The 15,677-nt window shown below is 47.2% G+C and overlaps 1 protein-coding gene across 1 annotated transcript; it reads left to right on the forward strand.

The window, feature by feature from the left end:
* Nucleotides 1-3,059: 3,059 nt before the first annotated feature.
* NRSN1 (neurensin 1) lies at nt 3,060-11,078 on the forward strand. Its single transcript, XM_075140715.1, has 3 exons — nt 3,060-3,142; nt 8,306-8,503; nt 9,502-11,078. Exons 2-3 carry the CDS (start codon nt 8,315-8,317, stop codon nt 9,898-9,900), a joined length of 588 nt encoding a protein of 195 aa, XP_074996816.1. The 5' UTR covers nt 3,060-3,142; nt 8,306-8,314; the 3' UTR covers nt 9,901-11,078.
* The last annotated feature ends 4,599 nt before the right edge of the window (nt 11,079-15,677 follow it).

The following is a 15,677-nucleotide window of genomic DNA, read 5'->3' on the forward strand; positions in this document are numbered from 1 at the left end:
GAGAGCATCTGCTCTGAATGTCACATGGGAGGGGATGAGAAACTGCCACCTTTCCCCTCACAGCCTCCTCAAGTCATTTTGAACTGCCATAGTGGCAGCAGAAAGAGCACCAGAAAAGCACTACAGACCTGAACTGACCTCTGCCTTTTTGCCCCATTCCTCCCCGATATTACTGCCCACTTAGAGGCATCACCTGAACGGCAGCAACAGTTCCTGGAGGAGACTTGAAGCCAAAAGTAGGGCAGATGACAGCTGTTAGCTCCTGCTCCTCATGGCCCCCTTCAGCCAATTCTGCAGTGGAAGGAGCTCTCCCACCTCTCTTTTGCTGCCCTTTAAAGTGTGGAAGATGGGTGGGATCACCTTTATATGCCCAAGCTGCTCCTTGTGGTTCTGTGTCAACTGAAGGTTTTCCAGGAAGTGGGAGCATTATGGGCCTTGCTCTCCAGGTGGAGGCAAGTCGGGCACTAGAAAGGGAAGGACAGGCAACGGTGTCAATAATGTCACTACAGTAGAACTATTCAGGACACGGCTTTCCTCAACATGTGAAACAGAAGAAGCGCCTCTGGAAGCTTGCCATCACCATTAAGCAAATAGGGACAGACATCTGCAGCTCAGTGAACATGAGTCTCATACCAATTGCTGCATTTTGCTACAAGAGAAAAGTGTTTTCCAGAAGCTGTAATTTCTCCTATTCAGCACAGGCTCCCAGAAGCTAACTAAGCTGTGTTCACCAAACTGGCTGATATAATCGCTTCACCTCTCAGTAAGAGAGAAGCCTGTAAACTCTATGGCAACTAACACCACCACCTACAGAAGTTCTTGACAATACAGGATTTTTTCCTCGGCATGCTCACTACTGTCCGTCACAAACTTTTACCAGAGCAGGTGGAAGATAAGGAAAGCACTAAGCTTGGGTTCCCTCTCCACGAGGGAAAATAAGTCAAGTTAACATCATCTACAGCTTGAGGTAGAATATTACACTTGCTCTCCATGCCACTCCCAGCTGAAGCCTTCAGGACAAACACAGTCTAAATTTTGTGAAAGCTGAGAACTGAGGAAAAACTTAAATTTGGAAATTCCTTCATATAACAGCAGCTCACATCCTGAGTCACACCATGACCTATAGGTCCTGGTATTCTAAAACATCTTTGCATGGATGTTACCAATTTCAAGGCTAAGCGGGACATTTACTCTTCTGCTCGACACCTCTCATAACCAATCTCAGCTATACTTGAACAACAGCTCTGATCCCAGACTGAGTTTACAGTTTTCCTAATGCACTAAAAGTGCACTAAAAGCAACTTCTGAGGTTAACCTTCATGGTTGTTAATTTGGAGTTTACAGACCATTTTTAGCATTACTGCAAATGTGCCCATTGCTACAATACTAATTTGTCTTGGTTCGCTGAGCATATCACTTCTGTGTCAGGAAACAAAATTGTACTGGGCCAACACAGGTATTTCATATTCCTTTTATTTATTCCCTTTGTCAGTAGGTTAGTAATCAAAAGAAACTAGCTTTGTGAATAGAGAGAGGACAGCTCATGTAGATTAATTGCTTTTTCTGTAGAAGACATCTTCCTGATCTGGGATAAAGCCGCATTCAGTCCTAACTGTGGTAGCGCATGTAAATCTGGTGTTAGTCTTACAGGACAATCAATCAGGAAATCTGTTTTAAGACTGATACTCCATCCTGCCTTTCATTCATTTATCACCTCACTGTATTTTCCTGGTTTATCACAAATAATTGTCAGTTTATTGCCTTGTTAGTTGCCTTGGGCTGGGGTATGCCAACGCTACTCACTGCATAGCATACCGCTGTGGAAGTAGCTCTGCTCAGGTCAGGGGAACCACTTTTGGCATTACTCATTACTTGAAACAAGAAAGTCATAACAGCTTTGGAAGGACGGGATGAAATCCACTGAAACCAGCATTTTTTTCTGCAAATGTAATCCTTTACTTGCTCTTTTTTAATAGCTATTTTTATGATTCCTAGTTTGCAATTGCCCAAACTTACTGTTGTCATCAACTGCAGTGTTTTTACAATGGAGCTTGGGCATTGCTATTAATGAAACCACCATTAACCTCACCTTCTTCTTCATGTACTATAGTGATACAAGCATTTTAAAAAGACCTTGTTTTTCCTTTGGCTAATACTAACCCATTTTGCTTTAATGCACTTCCGTTTTTTCTGCATGCAACGATACCCAATTTTTGTGCGTATTTCAGCACAGAGCATTGAAACGACTCTTTAGCGTTCTTTATATTCTCATTATTTTTTCAGAAGAATTACATATTGCCTCTTTATGGGATACATTTTAGCTTCTCCAGCTCTTAGTGCCTTGTCATGCTCTCTAACCCTTCCCTCGCTAGCCTCCTTAATTCCCCAAACTTGCTTACTTTAAATCTTCTCCCACTGAACAACCAACCTGTTGTTATCAGGGCAGACCCAAGACACTAGCGCTTGGCCCTCAGCCTCACTCTGCTTCTCTTAAAAGTCCAGTTGGGTCTCCTGCTGACCGATTTACTTCCCCAACCCCCAGATCTCAGTGCCTTATTCTCTGTAGCTCACAGATCGCTTTTGGTGATGTCTACCTACTCGACCGGACAAACAACAGAGCATTGAGCCTCTGCATTTTTCAATGCTGATTAAAAGGGAGGAGGCTGGGGGTGGCGATCAGAGACCTGGCCCAAGGCCCCTCCTGCTCCCGCCACCCAGGGAGGACACCTCGGTGACCGTGGTGGGCACCTGGGCAGCCGCTCCGTGCACCTGCCGGCCTGCCCGGCCCGGGGGACGGGACCCTCCTCACTGCAGCCGGCTGCCGGGGAGAGCCCGGCCTGGCGGGAGCGGCGGCGGCGGCGGCGGCGGCGTCGTCCCCCCCACCGCCCAACCTGCCGCCCCAGGGAGCCACCTCCGGGCTGGGGCGGCGGGGCGAGCGCGGCCCGGCGCCCCTCCGCGCCCGGCGGCGGCGGCGGCTCAGTGCGCAGGCACGGAGCGGGAGCGAGCGGCGCTCCGGGCCGTACATAATACGTGGTGTCTGGGGCCGGCGCGGCGCAGAGCGGAGATGGGACCGGGGCGGGAGAGCCGCAGCTAGCGCCGCCGCGGTTGCTCAGCCGGCCGAGGGGAGCGGCAGGAGGGACAGGTAACCCCGCTGCCCCAGGGCCGTCGCTCCCGGCCTCTCGGCAAACTTGGGCTCCGCAGTTTGGCGGGGGCGGCGGGCGGGAGAGGCTTCTGTGACCGTCGGTGCCCTCACGGGGGGCGTACGGCGCGGAGCTTCCCGCGGGGAAGGCGACGGTGGGGCACCGGTTGCCCGGCGAGGCTGGGGGGTACGGCGGGGCCCCCGGGCTTCGCCTGCCGGCCCCGGGGAGGGGGCGGCCCTACCAGGGGAGGCTGGTGCCGCGCTGCCCCGCTGCCGCCGGGAGGGGGCTGCGCCGCCGCCCTGCGCTAGGGGGCGCCGCGGCCGGGCGCTGCGGGGCAGGGGCAGGGCGGGGGGCGGCCGGACCGCGCTGTCGCCTGCCCGCGGGGCTGCCGGCGCCGGGCCGGGGGGGGTGAGGGCCGCCAGTCGGTCGCTGGGGCCGAGATCTCCGCCGGGGTGCGGGCGCTGCGGAGTTCTTCCGCTTCGCCCGAGAAACGGGCGATGGAGAGCGTGTCCTGCCCGGCCGGCGGGGCATCCCGCTGCGGCCTGTGCGGCCGTTGGCCGGAGGGGCCGCGACCTGGCGGCTGGGAAGCGGGCGGGGCCTTGTCCCCCTGCAGAGGAGAAGGCCCTGCTCGCTAACCCCGTGCACGGCCGGGGCGCAGGAGTCGCCCCGGAAAGCAGCCGGGCACCCCAGGTGTCCTCGGGGGAGCGGCGGCAGCCGCCCACCCCGCTCCCCCAGCCCCGCGTGAGGGCAGGGCGCCGGGCGGGAGCCGTGGCTGCGCGAGGGCGCGCGTCGGCTTGGGTGGACTGGGTCAGGCTTGGGCCAGCCTCTGGCCTGGCAACCTGCTGGACACTGGCATGACAGGTAGCTGAGGCATCAAAAAGGCCATCTGGGAGACTGTTGTCAAAGACAGGTTATTTATTCCAGTATCCGCTCTTCCCAGGGGTCTCGCTTTCTGTACGTAAAGACTGGGAACATGGCCCTGTGAACAGAAGGGTCAAAGTGTGTAAATCTGGAGAAGGGAGAGGGGGACTTCACCTGTGCAAACCAACTGGCATTTGTACCTTCCATTTGGTGGCTGTGTGGTGTCGCGGAGCAATGGCGCATCCTTATTTGCTTTGTCCTGCCCTTCAGATGTCAATTCCTTATGTTTTTTTAAATCTGTCCAACCCTTCAATAAGAAAGCAAAGTAGTTGGGAAATTTATTGGGTAATTTTTCTTGGAGCATGCTCATCTTTTAATCTGCCTGTTCACCAATCCAGTCACATCTTCCCAGGTCGGTGGAGAATAGTAAAGCTCAAAGTAAACAGGACAGCTTTTGCCATGGAAACAAAAGTTGCTAGGGGATGGATTGCTACTACGCAGTGGTGTGCTCTGAAGCCGTGATCATACATCCCACATGTTCCTAGGCACCTTGGGTTTAGGCACTGAAAAACTTTTAATGATTAAACCACTTCCTGCAGCCTGGATGCATGTTCTAAGCTCGTGCGTATGGCAGATTTGGGCAACAGTGACTCTCTTTAGCAAAAGTTTCCCAACATTTCAGCATTTAGTTTCTCAACCATGAAGGTGAGGCATGCAAATACATATCAACACTCAAAAGATCATAGCTACTGCAGTATTTATTCATCCGGTGTAAACTGATGCTGTGACATGCGTTGCCTTCTTAGTTATGGAGAACTGTTTTCACCCACCATACTCTGGCTGTTCCAGTTCCTCTGCCCCATCTGTAAGTAGCGAGAACAACAACATTATGTTTACATTGTAGCTGAGAAAAGAGACCATCATAGGCCAAATTATCACGCTGCTTCAATGAGTCATATAGGGCTGGGAAGCCTTCTTCTTTTCTCTCTAAGTGACAAGATATTTTGCAAAAGATAGCAGATTACTTATAAGTGGAAGAGTCTGAGCATAAAGAAAATGTTTGGTAGGACTAATATTATGCAGTGCTTGAAAAGAATTAATGATGCTGGCAGTCCTTTTCTTTTTTTTCTTCCATTTTAAAAGGTCATACTACTTGATGTTATCACAACTCTTTCAAGCAAAAGATCATTTTTTTTGTTTTCTATTCCACCTCACAGCTCTTATCTATCATTTTGCTCATGTGCTTGACCGAAACTACCTATCAGCATTTTAGATTGCTAAAGAAAAAGAATCTATGTGTGATATAAGTGATTCCAGGCTGTGTGGTTCTTATAGGCAATTCTTCATCACCTTCCTTTCTCTCTCTTGACTAAACCTACAGACAGTGCAGTGAATGCAAGATAGTGTTTATACAGCTCTCTGTCACATTACATTGAGTTTTCTTAAATTGATTGCAATAACCACAGTTGCTGGTTCAGACTCAGCAATGTGCTTCACCTGCTTTCTGAGTTCTGGAGAAACCAAAGAAGCTCTAAAATTGTCTCCTGGCGGCAGCTGGAGTAATGCAAGCGAGCTTTGGCAAGCCACATTATGTTGTCATGTTAGGTCTGGTCTTTCCCTGTGTTGACCTTATGGAGTCACTTACACCTGGGGAAGATACCTCCCTTTCTGCTCATTGTGTGGTGCTAAATATGCTTACCTGAATGACTTAAGTTGGCAAGGAGTTAAGCATAATTTATTTAAGGAGGTAGGGTTGATGTGAGAATAAAGAACTAAGTAAGGACCCCAGAGAATGAGTCTCTGCAGAGCTTTGGTTGGCCTCTTTACTTTCTTCTTTCTGATGTGGGAGATGGAGTGCTTGCTTACTCAAAACCAAAAGACATGTTGAGGGATATGGACATAAACTGTTCTTATCCTTGAGGTATAGGCTGTGTGACCCCGTGTGTGAGAGCTGGGGCAGCTGTGGTAAACTACGCCATTGCTTCATCCTCTCCTTTCACCCTAAGGTATTTTTATGAGGTGGGCAGAACTCTGGTTTTATGAGAACTCTTCAGTGCTTGTCCTGTGGAAGATGGCAGCTAGCTGTTGAAGAAATGGTGGCAGTGAGAAAAGAGGACTTTTCCTCCCTTTTCAGGTAGGGAATAAACAGCAGAAGGAGGGACTCCCAAGGGAAACAAAAAGAGCTCTTTTGCAAAAGAACAAACAGACTCCAAAAGTAGAATAAATTTTAGCACTTCCCCACAAGAGTTCAGGTTATATACTTGTATCCATATCACTTTTTTTTTTTGTACCTCAGAAAGTAATAGTGTTCAAAAGCTCATAGCATTGTAAAAGAGCACAACAAACTATTCTTTTTCAACATTTTAACTGTAGTGGGAAACGTCAGTGTTGGCGACATACAACTTGACACGGGGTGGCCCGGCTGCCAGGCTCTCCCTGCGCACCTGGTGAGCAGCTGGTGCTGCCCCGGAGTTTCCTGCTGTCTCAGGGTCTCCATCCACCTTGCCTGTTCCTCTGCCCTGCCTGGGAAAGCCAGCACCTTCAGCACACTCTGGAGGGCACTGATGCTGTACCATCAGCAGGCAGCAAGCCCATCCACCAAGTCAGAGAGCGCTTCTTTGATTTCCTAATACTTTACGGTGGCTGAAGTGGAAAAGGGAAACCAGCAGGGGATGTAAAGGCATTTCTAGGTTCAAAGAAGGGGCTCCTGCCAGAAGCTGTGCCTGGTGCTACCCCTGCTGCTCTGCAAAGCTCAGCCACTCTGGCCCTTGCTAGGGCCCCCAGCATCATGCGGGCCTCCTCCTCCACTCGGTCATGACTTCTGTGAGAGCCTTGAAACCTCATCACAAGTTGCAGGAGAGATATTTGCAATTATAAGATGTTGAGAACATGACATCCCAAACTGAATACATATTAGATATACAAACTAAGTAAAAAACAAGATTACTGGTTTTTATAAAGAAGAAAAAGCAAACCCCCTCTTTACCCCTGAGCCAAGAACGCAACCAGATTCCAAAAGGCTGGAAGATCACTGTTATACCAGTGGTGATTTCAGAGCCAGCCAAGAGCTTCATTCAGGCTGTTGTCATTCCCCATCGATACTTTCTGGCTTCTGCTTAATTTAAATGCAGCAGCGTTTGTTTTTCTTGCATACTCGGGTATGTCATACCCAGCAAGATCACCCATTCCTGAAGGGCTGTAGGGCTGCAAAATTGGGAGGTTCTAGCTGCCATGAGCATGTCAAATGTTCCTTCTTTCTCTCTAAGTAAAATTGCTGTGGCAATCAGATGAACTGCTTGAAGCTGATATAAATTGAGCTGTGACATTCAGATGCAAGTACTGATTAACAGTTCCCTTTGGACTAAGACTTTTTGAACTTCTTTAAAGAGAAGTCAGTCAGCTTAAGTAACATTGACCTGTTGCTAAAAGTTCTTAGGGGCTAGTATTACTTCAATGAATTCAGTAGCATCACACCTATGCAAGCAAGTTCAGGCCTGGGACCTGCATAGTTAAATACAAATTTTGTGTGTTAGGAGAACTTCCATGAAGCAGAAAGAGAAGGGAACATTGTTTTCATAGCAGGCAAAATTCTGGTTTTATTCAAGTCAGCAGGAGCTTGGGCATTGACTTCTCCAAGGGAGCAGTGGTTTGCCACAAGTTTAGTATTTCCATTTCACTCTCTTCAGTGAGCAGATAGGTGCTGTTATGGCATTCCATCTTTTTCATTTTTAATTATCCATATTTAAGTACAGGATATATACAGTTTCAATCTCTCTAGGACTTATTTTGCCTCTGTTTCTCATGGCTATGAATGTTGTATCAATGCTTAGGCCTGCACTTCAAAAGCTCGGGCAAAAACATTAAAAAAAACCTTACCCAGTAGTTTGGAAAGTTGCTAAGGTTGCAAACTCTAGTTAACTGATAGAAGCAGTCTGGATGAGAGGCAACATGAGCCCTTGAGAGATGCTAGCTTTTGTTACCTGATATATTCTGCTTTTTTCAATCTCCATGGAAACGCAGTAGCACGCTAGTGCGAAAAATGGGGAGCGGGCACCCTGCGTATGGGAGGGGATGTTCCCTGCAGCACCTTTAGGCTGTGCTGTGCCAAGACGCTGAGTGCCTTGGGCTCGCTTGAGCTGAGTCACCGCATGCAACTCTACCAGGCTCGTTTCGTGGTTTGGAAAAAAGGGAAGGAAGGGTCTCTCCTGGACTGCTTTTCTTCGTGGCATCTGGAGAGTTTGTAGCCAGCTTTGCTCTCCCGCCACATCGATAATGATCTGCTTTGCATGAAACTCTCATTGCAGGTAGGAAGGATGAGCTCCTATGCTGACATCTGTGGGTCCAAGCATGCACAGGGCAGCTCCGAGGGAGGGTACCAACGCTACGGAGTTCGGTCCTACCTGCATCAGTTTTATGAGGACTGCACAGCTTCAATATGGGAGTATGAGGATGATTTTCAGATCCAGAGATCGCCTAGCAGGTGGAGCTCTACATTCTGGAAGGTACTGCCTGTTACTGTTTATTGGAGAGAGAAATTCCCATTTCAAGACTTTCCCATGTAAACTAACGGTTTTACGTAGTCACCCAGAAAGGCCTTCTGTTGCTCAGTTTTCCCTGAGATGAGTGAATAACCATCGTTCTGAAAGCAGGGTGCTCTTACCAAGATACATCAGCTTCCAAGGGAGTTCTGGGGTCTTTGGATCCTCTAGTTTCTCTGTCACTGAAACATCAAAGTCTTGTCTGGGAAACCCCAGCCATAGCTTGAAAGTGTAGTTTACCTCTGCTCTGCACCCACAATAGTCCTGCCAGGTTATTGGGAATAGGACTGGTAGGTTAACAGCAGTAACTCTGGGACTGTGTGACCTAGGGATCAAAAAAACTGCAAGATCTCCATTAAGGGCAGGGAACTTGACAGAATTGGAGGACACCAGAGGTTGGAAGGGGCCTGTGAGGCCATCTCATCCAACCCCTCTGCTTTGATGGTAGGGCCATTCTGCGTGAACCAAATTTGGCACTTACACTTGAAATGTGCTAGAAGTATTCTGTGATCTGTTCACGGCAGTAGCAACTTCCTTCTAATCCCTGCAAAGGAAAGACATTTCATGGAGTAAAAGCAGGTGGTGGATATGACACAGACTATCAGCAGGGACTGAACTGTTGATGGTAACCACCACCTAAAGCTAAAGAAATCATCAGTCACACAGCAGTGGGGTTAAACTGTGGACATGAAATGCTACTTAGACGTATAGATGCATATTCCATTGTTTCCAGAAATGTCAATACTGAATTATATAAATATGAGTTGTAAAAAGACAGTTTCTCCATATATTCTAGTTCTAGTAGGGCCACATATGACCTAAAAGAAAAATATCTCCTAGAAGAGAGAACTGTACCTGCAAGACACGGTGAAAGCTAAATGCCTCCTAGGACCACTTACCGACTAAAAACTGGAAAGGCATATTAATTAATTGGGTTTTTTGTTTGTTTCTTTGTTTTCCAGGTCGGACTCATCTCCGGGACGGCTTTTATGCTGATAGGTTTAACGGTTCTTGTAGTGGGTTTTCTTGTGCCACCGAAAATCGAAGCTCTTGGGAAAGATGATTTTGTTGTGGTGGATACTCGTGCTGTTCAGTTTAATGGGTCCCTTGATATATGCAAGCTGGCAGGAGCAATCTTGTTTTGCGTTGGAGGGTCCACCGTGGCAGCGTGTCTGCTGATGTCTGCTTTTGCTAAAAGTTACTCCAAAGAAGAAAAGTACCTCCAGCAAAGATTTAAAGAGAGAATAGCTGATATAAAAGCCCATGCAAACCCAGTCACAAAAGCGCCAGCACCGGGAGAATCAAAGATACCTGTCACTTTGTCCAAAGTTCAAAATGTCCAACCTTTATCTGAAACCTGACCCTTTCTTAGGTTTTGTTTCTCACTTGTAGATCACTTCAACTGGAAAATATCAGCTGTTGTTGGCATACGTGCTAGTCAGTTACAACATCGAGTGCTCTGCTATACAAACACACAGCTGATGGGGAAGCTGCTCCAATACAAATTTAGGATTGGGAAAAGGGAAATTATGTGATTAGACCTGTGACCAATATATTCAGTGTATTTGAACATTTTAATCTGTGTTGAACCAGTAAGTCCTTGCAACAACGATTAGGTGTTTAGCTTATCAGGTTGCATTCCTGGAAAACATAGGGTGCGTTTATGAGAGCTGTGCCAGGAACACCCTACATCCTACTGTTTAAAGTTTAGATGAGTTGGCTTTTTGTTTAATTTTCTTCTTGCCTTTAAAATACTGTTTAGTCTTACTTTTACGGCCTGGTTCTGCTGTCTGGGAAGCCAAGATTCTGCCCTTGTAATTTGCACTTGTCCTCCTGTCACATGCTACAGTCTGTATCGAAGTAATGCTGCACAGGTAAAACACGACAGTGAGTGCCCTTGATTTGATGCTGGCACATGTCGCTTCCCAGCAATGTTACTTTCTGGGAACGGCAAGTTATACTTGATCCTGAGTTACAACTAACCTGTGCAAAACTGCCACTTTTGTCTTAGTCGTTGCCATATTAACAAAAAATACAAAATAAAGATAAAGAATTCATATGGGAGGAGGAACATCATACTTGTGTGTCTTTGGTTTGATATTGTTCTTTCATTATATTGTATTATGTTTGAAGCTTATACAAAATGTTTCAGTTTTGGCTGGGTATGGATTACTAAATGTGGTTTGATATGCTCAGGCCCCGTATTCTGTCAGTACATTAATGCCCTGTTAGACGACCTTGCCATACTTATCTAAAGACATTTTGAAATGCTGTTTATATTTTTATAGAGGATAGAAAAAGTTATGCGTAACCAGATACATTTGTGTAAATGCTTACCTGAAGACTTGTCCTTTCACGGAAGACCCTTAATTATTTTCCCACCCAGGGCAATTATTTCACTGTCTTAATCTATGGATTTAAATTAAACTGTATAAAGAAAGATGTGACATTTGTACTCTCTGACAATATGTGCCACCCTATAGTTCTGTCTATTTTTTGAATGGATTGAATAAAATTCTAGGCGTGAGCCAACCATCGATTTCTTGAAAAATCTCTTTCTAGTCAAATGGGTTTCTCTATAAATCTAATATTTCAGTTTGAAAGGAGAAATCGGCAGTCGAAACTCACCGGTCTCTTAATGCAGTCTGTGTTTTCAGCTTTCATAGGTGAGGAAGTCACTTTGGTGCTGAATAAAAAAGATTCCGGCACACTAACGACAGGTACATGGTAACAGCTGTGCTCTTCCCCTTGCTGATAAAACATTTTGTGGTCTGTGACTCTGTTCATACTTCCACAGCTTAAATAAACCAGAACATACGTGTTTGGAAGTTTCAGCTGAATCTGCGATAATTATGATGGCTGACAACAGCATTGCAAGTAAAATTTTCTTCTGAAAAGAAAGTGCCTATCTTAGCAACACAATTGCAGTGTCCAAACATGAGCACTGAAAAGATGGACAGTCAAGAGCTCATCACATGCACACAATTAGAGAGAATGAAACGAAGTAGGTTTTGGTGCATCTGACAATCCACTAGCACCCATATATTAGAAGTGCAAAAGCACATTGCACCCAGTGCTTAAAAATAAGATTGTAATCTCGGGGCAGAAGCAGATGAAGCAGTGCTAAAGAGGAAAAGATGAGAAGACTGGTAAGGTGAGGAGCTGTGTATTATTTATAAAGAAAGCCAGCAAGAACAGGGGTGATGGGTAGTGATTCCTCACAAAGAAGGCACATGGCAGGACTGGGACACAGGGACAGGCTGTCACTGCTGCCACTTGTTAGTTATTCCAGGCAGAGAGGGTCCTCAGCGCTTTCTTTACAGGTTGGGAGGAATTTTGTTTACTGCTATTAGCTTTCACTGCTGTCAGGCTATCGGTGCACGGGCAGCAGAGAGTCAAGCTGTCCTGACCTTTTCAATGGGGAGTTTTTAATTAAAAATTGAGCATGGAAGAAATGTGACATTTTAAGTTTCACAGTGAAGTTCACCAAAGGAGATGAGAGTGAGGGCTCCTGTAGCTATTACTGAGTCCCTTCTCCTCACCTACCTTTCGTTAACGCCATACTGGAAGTTTGACTGAAAATCCAGCTAGAAAAGAAAACACAGGTTGGGCTTGTTTACCCAAAGTAGCTATATGTGTATACAGTTCTGCTTAAAACACACCCCACATGTAGATACACACATGCAAGTGTGGATAAATTTTTGTCCAGAAGACAGCTGACCCGAGAGAGAATGAACAGAGCTGATACAGGCACCAGGCGTTCGGTCCCATTGAGCACCGCTCCCGCAGAACTGAACATGCTTTGACAGTACGAGAGAGGATGAGTCATGCATGGCATTACCCAGGTGTTAGGGAAAAAGAAAAACCCTTGAGGATCATACTGAAGCTTGCTGGGATAGGAAATGCATTTGGGATTTATCAGCAGCGGCAAAGCTGGTAACGCTGTCATAGCTAATGTTGCCACACACATTTCACCTCATTAAACCCTTGTTTCAGTTGCTTAGAGCTTTTCCAGAATTGAGACCTCCGGAGGCTGCAATCCTTCACAGCAGAAATCAGTGCCACATAGGGCTTTTGTAGAAATGCTGAGCAGAAAATTACTCTGCTACTATTAAAAAGCCACATACTGGAAAGTTTAAGACATGTGAGAAACATTTTAAAGATCCATTTCCTTGTCATGTTTTAACACCTTCATCCTTTGGTGCAGGAACCGAAGCATCAGCAAAAGAGCAGTGGAGATGTGCTTTTTGCTGTTCTCATGGAAAATGCCTGCGATATGGCCTCCAGCTGGGAAGCATCGAGGGGCAGCCAAGCTCTCCGGGAACTTTCCAGTAAGGCTGAGGGCAATCTGTCCCTGCACATATTGTTTCCCTACCACATATCTTTTTCTCTTTTCTCTTCCCGACCAAATTGCAGCACACACTCCACTCTGGGACTGCGTGGGACTTCCCCTCCCAGCACCGGCTGCCATCACCTTTCCAAAGGGCACATTAATGGACTCCCTAGTGCAAATAAAATATGGCTTGAGCAGCCAAGCTCTTCTTTTTCCAACCCTCTGTCCTCCCCACTCAAGAAGCTTCTTTCAATTTCTTCATGCTCACCTTATTTCTTGCCCCTCTTCTAGCCTCAGTTGGCTTAAAATTACAATGCAGCACCATTTTCTCTGCAATTGTGGTGAAAGAGATCACATTTTTCGGTCTGAGTGGTAGTCACTGGCTTCATTTTTGTTAATACATGCTCTCCTGAAGGTTAGGTCTGCTTCCCCTACCACGCTGTGCAGAAAAGGCTTCTCTTTAGCATCTGTTCTGTCCTCTCTCCTCCAGGCTGTCCTGACCCCTTTATCTTCCGCTTGTTCGCAGTGCACCGTGAATCACAGGCAAAGGCAGAGATGCAGAAACATCCCCTCCTCCCGAGCTGACTGTAAGCAGATTTAATTCCCGGTTTCTGCTACAGCCTCAGCCTGCCATTTCCAAGTATGAGATTTTTAATCACATGCAAGTGCAAGCAAACAGCTCTTCAAGAAAGCAATGGCAGCAGCAGCAGCAGAGTAGGGAGGCTGCAGCGTCCTGACCAGCAGCCAGCAGAGAGAGGTTTGGCAGGGGGAGAGCAGCAGCAGAACCTGCGCACCGGGGAGGCTGTTCAGCCCCCGAGGACGTGAAATCCAAGTGAGACAGCAAAAGACTACAAGAACCATAGTTGGATACACTTTGCCAGCAGCTTTCTATCAAAGGGCTAATAGCAGAACAACAATTTTGGTAAAATAAAGGAATTAGCACTTTGGCTCATTCAGCACTGACCGGTCATCCTGCCATTACACAGCAGGCTGCCCTCTCAGCTCATGGTACATCAGGGGTAGCAAGACAACATGATGCTCCCTGAGCGGGCTTTGGAGGCACAGCGTCGCGCCCTCCTCATCCCACCACTTCCACTGCCGAGAGAAGCAGCATCTCTACGGAGCATTACCCCGTGCTGGCCGTTTGGGGTTAATGCCCACGCACCACTTTTACAGAAGCGATGTTTGGGTTTTGCCAGGTCACCCCCATGGCACAGTTTGTCCCCAAGGAACATCATCGCAAATGGGGAGACCCACGTAGCCTCCTCCTGTTTCCGATATTTAGAGACTGCGCGTGCTCCTTCTGGAGCCTTCTGATCTCTGGGCAAACAATCCATCCACACCCTGATTTTCTTCAGCTCTTATCTGGACACGCGGCAGACCACACAGCGCGCGTTTCCTGCATTAGTTCACTTGATATACATTAAGCAGGGCAAAGCTCAGTTTTGTTGTCAGATAATTTACAGAGGGACTGTTATGAAAATAATCTCTGCATATTAACAGTAAGTCAGGCCAATACATTTAACAGCCCCACAAACAGAAGAGACAGCATGCAAGTAACTGGCTTTATTGTTTTGCCTAATTGTTTGCAGCTGTTTTTTGCAGGCCCACTTTTTCCATAATTTACCATTCATGGGTTTTTGCAAATAAAGATTTTTAAACACTGCTAATAAGCTAGTCAATTTAACAATTTACTAGATATGCTGCTCCAGCAATTTCAGCCTCAAGATTCATGGCTTCAGGCCGTTGCCTAGCTAAAGGCACCCCCAGTCTGAGGCTGGGAGGATGCTTGTTCGACCGGCGCGAGGCCTTTCTGGAATGTCATTATTTCCCTGCGTCTGCTCGCCTAATGACTTCAGCATCTGCTGCCCTTTCTCTCCCTGCCTCCTTCAGGAACCTTGCGCCCTGATATTTCCTTCCTCAGTCTCCGCAACTATTTTCGGCACAGCGGCAGGGATGAGGGTGAGAGGGACCCCTGCCCCAGGCACGTCTTGGAGAGGATGCAAAGCGTGCCTGCCTGAAACAGCGGCACGGGGGAGGCAGGTCTGCAGCACAGGCAGGAGGGACATGAAGGGGGAGAGAGGCAAGTGGGAAGGAATCCCTGGGGGAGATCTGGCAAAATGCAGCATTTCAAGCATCAATATTGGTCATCTGTCAGTGAAGATCAGAAGAGATAGTGAATATTGAAAGCACAGAAAAACTTGCTGCAGGTCTAAAACCTGTGACATAAATATGGTGGCTAAAATCTTCATGGAAGTAGTCATTTAGAAAAAAAACTTTTAACATCAATATTCTGTTCACCACAGATGGGTAGACAAGCACGAGGACCTTATTCTTGGACAATGCATTGTCCCCAGTGTGAGAACACATTTTTCCCTTCAATATACTATAATAAAGAAATCTCTTCTGATAGCTCTTGCTCAGACTGGGTTCAGCTCTCACCTGACCCCTTGCAAAGGGATTTCTCCTGAAACCGGAGCAAGTTTGTGCCAAGAAAAAAACACTTCAAAGACTGCTGAACACTTTGCCACTATCTCCGAGAAGCACAGGTTGTCAGAGAGTTCCCCATATCCATCCCATAGAGGCTGGTTGGGTCTCTGGCTCACTGCTTTCTAAGGCCACAACCAAGTGGGCTCATCTGCATCTCCATCTGCATCTCCCCTTGCAAAGCAGAGGTGACTGAGCCGGCCCAGAGCAAGGCACACCATCAATGCAGAGCAGAGGCAGTCGCTGAGACCCAGTATTGCCACAGGAACCAGTGCCAGCTCCTTTCAGCTCTGCCCTGTAGCTGAGCTCTGAGGGTAG

Source organism: Calonectris borealis, chromosome 2, assembly GCF_964195595.1.
Source record: "Calonectris borealis chromosome 2, bCalBor7.hap1.2, whole genome shotgun sequence".
In the NCBI taxonomy this organism is placed as follows: Eukaryota; Metazoa; Chordata; class Aves; order Procellariiformes; family Procellariidae; genus Calonectris; species Calonectris borealis.

Excerpts from the sequence above, each read along its gene's own strand:
- NRSN1 (XM_075140715.1), top strand. The coding sequence starts at position 8,315 with ATGAGCTCCTATGCTGACATCTGTGGGTCCAAGCATGCACAGGGCAGC. Across the intron at positions 8,504-9,501 it reads GGAGCTCTACATTCTGGAAG|GTCGGACTCATCTCCGGGAC; the intron begins GTACTGCCTGTT and ends TTTGTTTTCCAG.